The sequence below is a fragment of the Pterocles gutturalis genome, unplaced genomic scaffold (genome assembly GCF_000699245.1).
Source record: "Pterocles gutturalis isolate BGI_N339 unplaced genomic scaffold, ASM69924v1 scaffold2487, whole genome shotgun sequence".
Lineage (NCBI taxonomy): Eukaryota > Metazoa > Chordata > Aves > Pterocliformes > Pteroclidae > Pterocles > Pterocles gutturalis.
The window spans coordinates 58446-64593 of record NW_010112401.1 but is presented as its reverse complement, the minus strand read 5'-3'; the positions used below and the strand labels follow the sequence as shown (position 1 = coordinate 64593).

At 34.9% G+C, this 6148-nt stretch overlaps 1 protein-coding gene across 1 annotated transcript in view; it reads right to left on the bottom strand.

Annotated features, from left to right (window-relative positions):
• Positions 1-130: 130 nt before the first annotated feature.
• Positions 131-6148, bottom strand: part of LOC104462160 (neuroblastoma-amplified sequence-like) — a gene marked incomplete at its 5' end in the record, with an annotated part of 62198 nt that continues 56180 nt past the window's right edge. Inside the window, one exon of the mRNA XM_010074007.1 lies at positions 131-224. Within this exon, the coding sequence (XP_010072309.1) occupies positions 131-224 (94 nt within the window). The remainder of the gene's footprint in view (positions 225-6148) is intronic.

The window sequence follows — 6148 nt, the reverse complement described above, 5'->3', positions numbered from 1 at the left end:
ATTTATATATATATGTATATACACACACACCCCCACAAAGAAAAATCATCCATATTCAGTTTCATACCTTTAATGCTTTCATGAGAAGTATCTGTCAATGTCTTAACCAAAGAATCCATACAGTAAATTCTTACCCTTTCTCAACACTTGCATGCACTGCAGAAACGATTCCTTCTAGGATACCAAGTGGATCTTTCACTGATGGAGATGAGCCACCATTTCCACTGTTAAGGGAAGACATAAAATTACCATTAAAATGGTCCTCAATATCATACCTAATTCTACCAACCTGTAGGATTTACATAAATTGTTCAATAATTATAGCAATTTTCCACTTTCCCTGCTTAACTAGTACGTTTATTTTTATGTCAAAGTAATGTGAGGAGCAACAAGAGTGGGAAAGAGAAATACTAAAATACTTAAGTGAAACTTGAAAAGGAATAGCTAAAATTTAACCCTTCTAACACAGATTAGGTCAGCAAAACATCCACATGTAATCTCATTACCTATAAGATCTCATTGATATTGACTAAACAGATTAGAGATTACTTATAAATGTCACCATCTTTTCTTTTCAAATACAATCTTGCAGTATTCACTATTAGTTTCAATGAACTTGACTGCAACTTGATTCAAAAGAATCATATCTGCTGATTCAGCAGATTTCTTTTACCACCCCCTCTGAGATTCATTTTCAGTTGCATCAACCAGGTTGATGCTTACCGGCACCAACAAAATTAAAAAGGAAGGAACATATGGTGAAGAACAGCATGTGGGAAAGGGGAGGATTAAGCCACCCATCAAATGGCATTCACTATGCATGTTTAAGAAAAGGAAAAGTTGAATCACGTTGTCCATCAGACATTGCAGTTACACAATAATGTTCTTCTGCAGGTCAAAAGATAGCAAATATTGGGGAAGAAAATTAAAAAAAAAAAATCACTCAAGGAGGAAAAAAAGTTCACTCCTAATGCATTGAAAGTGACATTTTCTGGTAAGATTTTCATCAAAACAAACCTAAGTTGTGACTTGGTGCTGAAAGAGGGACGGATTTTATAGTCTCTCATCATGGGAACCACTGCAGTGGCAATGATATCTGGATGAACTAGAAAAACAACAGTTTTTAAACTATCTTAAAGTTTGTCAATGCTGCACTGAAGAAAGAGAAAGAAAGACAGGTTGCTCCAAAGTTAGTCTAGGAAACTCAGAGATAAAGTGTATTTTCTCTACAGTTCATCATCACATCAAAGCTCTTCTGCTACTAAAAATGTCAGCCTCTTTCTATATTTCTTAGTAAAAATGAATGCATGTCCAGACTACCCCGACTGTTCTGTCTAGAGCCAAAATACGCTGTATAGCTGATTGTAATGTGTAAAAATAATGGCAATATTTGTCAGATTTTTTGTCAAGAATTATGATAGGGTTTATAATTTTGTCATTTATTATTTCAGGAAGATAAATCTATTGCCTAAAGAATGATTATACTATACGGCATAGAGACCTGAATTTTTATGACCTTTAATGTCTTCCTGCATTCAGAGCTTTCATCTTTTCTATTTTTATCTTAACAGGCGACCAGCACTTCAGTGAACAATACTAGATGTAAAATCAACATGTAACTCCATTCAGAATAGACACAAGATAATTTGTTGCATGATGAAACCTCAGTTTACCTTAGAAATTTTCTATTGTTATATTGCACTAAAAAGCTTGAAGTAAGAGTAGAAAGCTTGTAACACCAGCCTTGTCCTCAAAAAATATTACATATGACTACAATAAAAATGTGATTAATACCAATATCACCATATGGCATCTAAATAAACTTTAGAAGAGTGAAGTTTAAATCTAGATATTTTTTTTACCATCTTCAGAGTAACTAGCAACAATCAAACTACAGTTTTAATAATTTATGGTACAGAAATATTCAGGATTTCAGATTCCCAAAGAGAGAAAATGTCTGTGCAAAAGATAAAACCTATCCCTCCAATAAAAACTCCCCCCCCCCCCCATTTGACCCCCCGGGGAAAAAAAAAAAAAAAAAGTATTAAAGCAACCTTTCTATGCAAGCAGCTACATGCATTAGGGGATGGTTTCAAGTTTGTTTTAACATTAAAAACTAAGAAAACTTAAGATACGTTCCCACAGTGAAGGTAGATACAAGCCACTTCATTAATGTTCCGTTTACAGGGCAAATTTAAATTTTCCTGCATTATTATGCTTTTTGTGTTTTTGTCAATTAAGTTTGTAATAAAAAGACAAAGGGCGTTAACACGGCATATCTATAGAAAAGTAGAAGAATACTTCTAAAGCTTACATACTAAGAGAATGATGATTGTCTGAAATAGAAAAGAATAGGACATGGACTACAGAAACAGAGATCTTACCTCTACTTACCCTAAATTATCTCTGGTGTACATAAGCAACTTTCATATTAAAAGAGAATGAGCACCAAACCTTATATGTTGGGTACAATCAATTCTAGAGATTGGTTCTGAACAGTCCTAGCACTTGCTCTTCCAAAGCCCTTCATCTCTCTAACCAGCTAATCTTGAGCTCTACCACAAACAGGCTCTGAGCACCCCAAAAAACTTGGGTCAAAAGAAACATATACCCAAAAGTTATTTGGCATTTCTGAAAACAGAAAACCAATGCATCTGTGAAGGCAGTTCTCAAGTACAGTAGATGTATGAACATCTACAGAAAGCTTCAAGTTTGTCATAGACAGCCAGGTACTATTCTGTTAAGCAGGAGGAAAGGAGAATTTAAACAGTAAGTTACAGTTATCTAGAATAAGAAAGTATTTTAAAGTCTTTAAAGTATTTAAGTATTTAAAGAAGAAAGATTGAAAGCTGGCATATTTTTAAGCTTAATATTGCCCTTACTGCCTAATGGTTAGAGAAACTAAAAAAGAGATTCCAGCTCACGAGACAAATCATATCATGTCAAGTTTCCACAGACTGTTGTCTTGTTCTTTTCTTAATAATTAATGATAAGCAGCTACTAACGGAAACAAATATAATTAATGAAGGATTAGTCTTCCACACAGATTATATGCTATTTTATGCATGTTCTAAACAACAGAACGGAATTCAGAGTTCACATCAAAACTCCCAGGTATGAGCCTTGTGTAATTACACTGATAAAGGCTTATTTTTATTTCAGTTCAGCTTCAGAAAAAATTATGCATATTTAATCAAGTTCCTCAAGCACCATAAAGTACAAAGAATGCTTGAAAGGAGAATAAATTAACTTCATCTAAATCTTTTAACCTCATTATGGTATTCATTGAAAATACTTGATATCATCTTATTTCTCCAGCCTTGTTTTCCTCTTTCTGTTTGTGCTTCCTCTAACTCTCAGGAAAATAAGAAAAAAATATATTGTTGGTGTGATCATTCAAAGCTAGGGAAAAACGTCATAATGCCAAACCATCATTTCCATCATTTCTGATGAAATTATGAAATCCAAGTTACAAAATTATTCCATATGACCCTTGCTCAAGTGAGATGAGATGAGGTAGTAAAAAATCTGGGGCTTCAGCTCCTCTAAGTTCTCTACTCAGTCTAATAAAGCTGGTTTTACCATCTTTGCGAAACACTGGCCATTAAACAAGAACTCAAAATTTCACCAAACCTTTTCTGATCATTGTCAGATGAATACTTCTAAAATTTCATTAAATGCTACACCCATCCGGACACCTAATATAGGAAATTTAGGAGCTGCAAATGAAAGCCATAGTGTCTTCAACAGACACTCTTCCTTGACTAACCATCCATGAACACAGTCATGCATCATGGAAAGTCTCCAATATATCACGTGAGTAATGGTAATGGATTAAATTCAGTCTTAGATAAATCTAACAGGACTACCATCACTACCCAAATATTTTTTTTTTTCCAGAAGTTCATAATTTCTACTGAAGAAGCAACTGATTTTTATTTATAGGAGCTGTTTCCAAAGGCAAACAAGGAAGTGCCCATTACATATGTCATATAAACGATGCAGATATGCTCTGCTGGACAGACTCTATACATACAAATGTAAGAGTTTCTACTTTGAATTTTGTGTGCCAGAACTAGAGATTCAAGGGAGATAAAACTGGACAAAACTGCTCTTGAAATTACAATATAGGTACCTAATATTAGGCAAATAACTGTATGTTATACTTAACAAGAGGTCTGTTTCTGAGAAGGTGTGAGAGTTTTTAAGCCTGTTGTATTGTACACTTCTGAAAAATGAAGCAAAAAAGTAACTTAATTAATCTTTCATGCAGGCAATACTTTCTAGAAGGTTCTTCTGCAACAGTACTAATATCAATAACAAAAAAAAATTTACTGTGTTTGAAGGGGGGTGGAACTTATGAAACTGAAAGAATCACAGAAGTGGTGGATTTATGCTTAACTTCCAGGTAAATCACTGACACTACCATAATTTTTCACATCCATAGAGGCCTGTTTCACTTATAGTTTCAGTATCTTAATTACACTCCCTGTCACCATAGCTACAGAAAATCCAAGTTCAGTGTTATAACCTTACAACTGCTACTTGGAAAGGTAATTGTCAAAGAAAGGATTTTCCAACATTTCAAAACTACTGTATAAAATAACCACACTGCATAATATATCAAAACTTCAAAAATAAAACTGAAGAGTTTTCCCTTGAAATGTTGCGTTTATTGAATAGTAGCTTATCCTTCCAGGTACACAGGCAAGACTACTTCTTTAACTGCAGTTTTTGCCCATTAACCCTGAAATGCAAGTATTGCACAAAATGTGGTTAACATGCTTTAACTTCTGTTATGGTCTAGCTCGAAAGCTAACATCTGAGCATGGGATAGAGATGTATCCAATTTTATTCACTGCAATAACATTAATACCAGCAGGCTTAAGAGATGCCAAGCAACAACCTGTCTTTTAATTGCTCCCTATACTTAGGGTGATGCTACTTCATAACATTATCTTCTTACTGAATTTCATAATAGGATGGATATTATTTCAAGTAATTTCTATTTTATCTTATGCTAGCTTTTCACTTCATGCTCTTTATCACTGTAGTAGACAAACTTTCCATAGGTCACTATCTGTTCATTGACCATGAATGATATTAAATGATCTTCCCTTTCCCCCAAAGAGGCAGGAGGGGGGGGCTGGAGGCTGGGAAATTAAAAAAAAAAAAAAACTTCTACTGGTCACATTAGGTCACATCAGACACCAAATGAGTTTATCTGAAGCCTCCAACGAATTCTCCCATCTCTGCCACTACAGTTTTCTCTACCAGAAAGACAGACATTCCCTTCTTTCCTGGAAAGTGCTGCATAGGAGTTACTGGTCATGGTTGTCGCCTTTAAATCAACTTTCAGACATTCCAGCCTTGCCATGCATATCAAGAACAAATAATTCAGTTCACAGAAAAATGTTGATAAGAAGCAGAGCAGAAAGAAGAATTTTGATAGGCTTCTCATACTCTGCATGTTAATGAAACTCATTACAGTTGAAACAACTGGACTTTGTTTTATATCCAGAAGCATCACACTGCTATATTCCAGTCAGAAACAGCAGGGCAGTGATTATCTAAAGCCAAATTATTCTTCATCAAGTGGACAAACCCAGACAGGAAAGACAATATCACTTATGTTGCTACACAAAAGCTCATCGAGCGTGCTATGAACACTCTTAAAACAAGTGACAGGAGAAACTTTCTGCCAAGGAGGACTGCTGACACTTTGAGATGCTGCCTTTTTTTTACAGGAGAAACTTTCTGCCAAGGAGGACTGCAGACACTTTGACAGGCTGCCTTTTTTTTCATCTGTGGCACTTCAACCTCCTGTAATATACACATAAATGCTGAAGAAAAGGCATAACCATAGATTATTTTCCATGCTAGACTTGTTTCTCTATTTCTGGTATGTGCATCCAGATTATCCTGCCCACATAATTTTTCTGCATGCAAAAGAACATGATACATTCTCAAAGTTTTATCCATCTAAACTGGTCTTGGAAGTGACAAACAGTGTCTAGCAGCCATCTAACAATGGAATACTTCTGTACTTGTTGCATGTATCTCTTTGGAACAGGAATACTTCTGAATAGTTAAAACGAGAAGTATCTGTCCAGTTATCACGGATGATACAAAATTATCTTTCCCATGC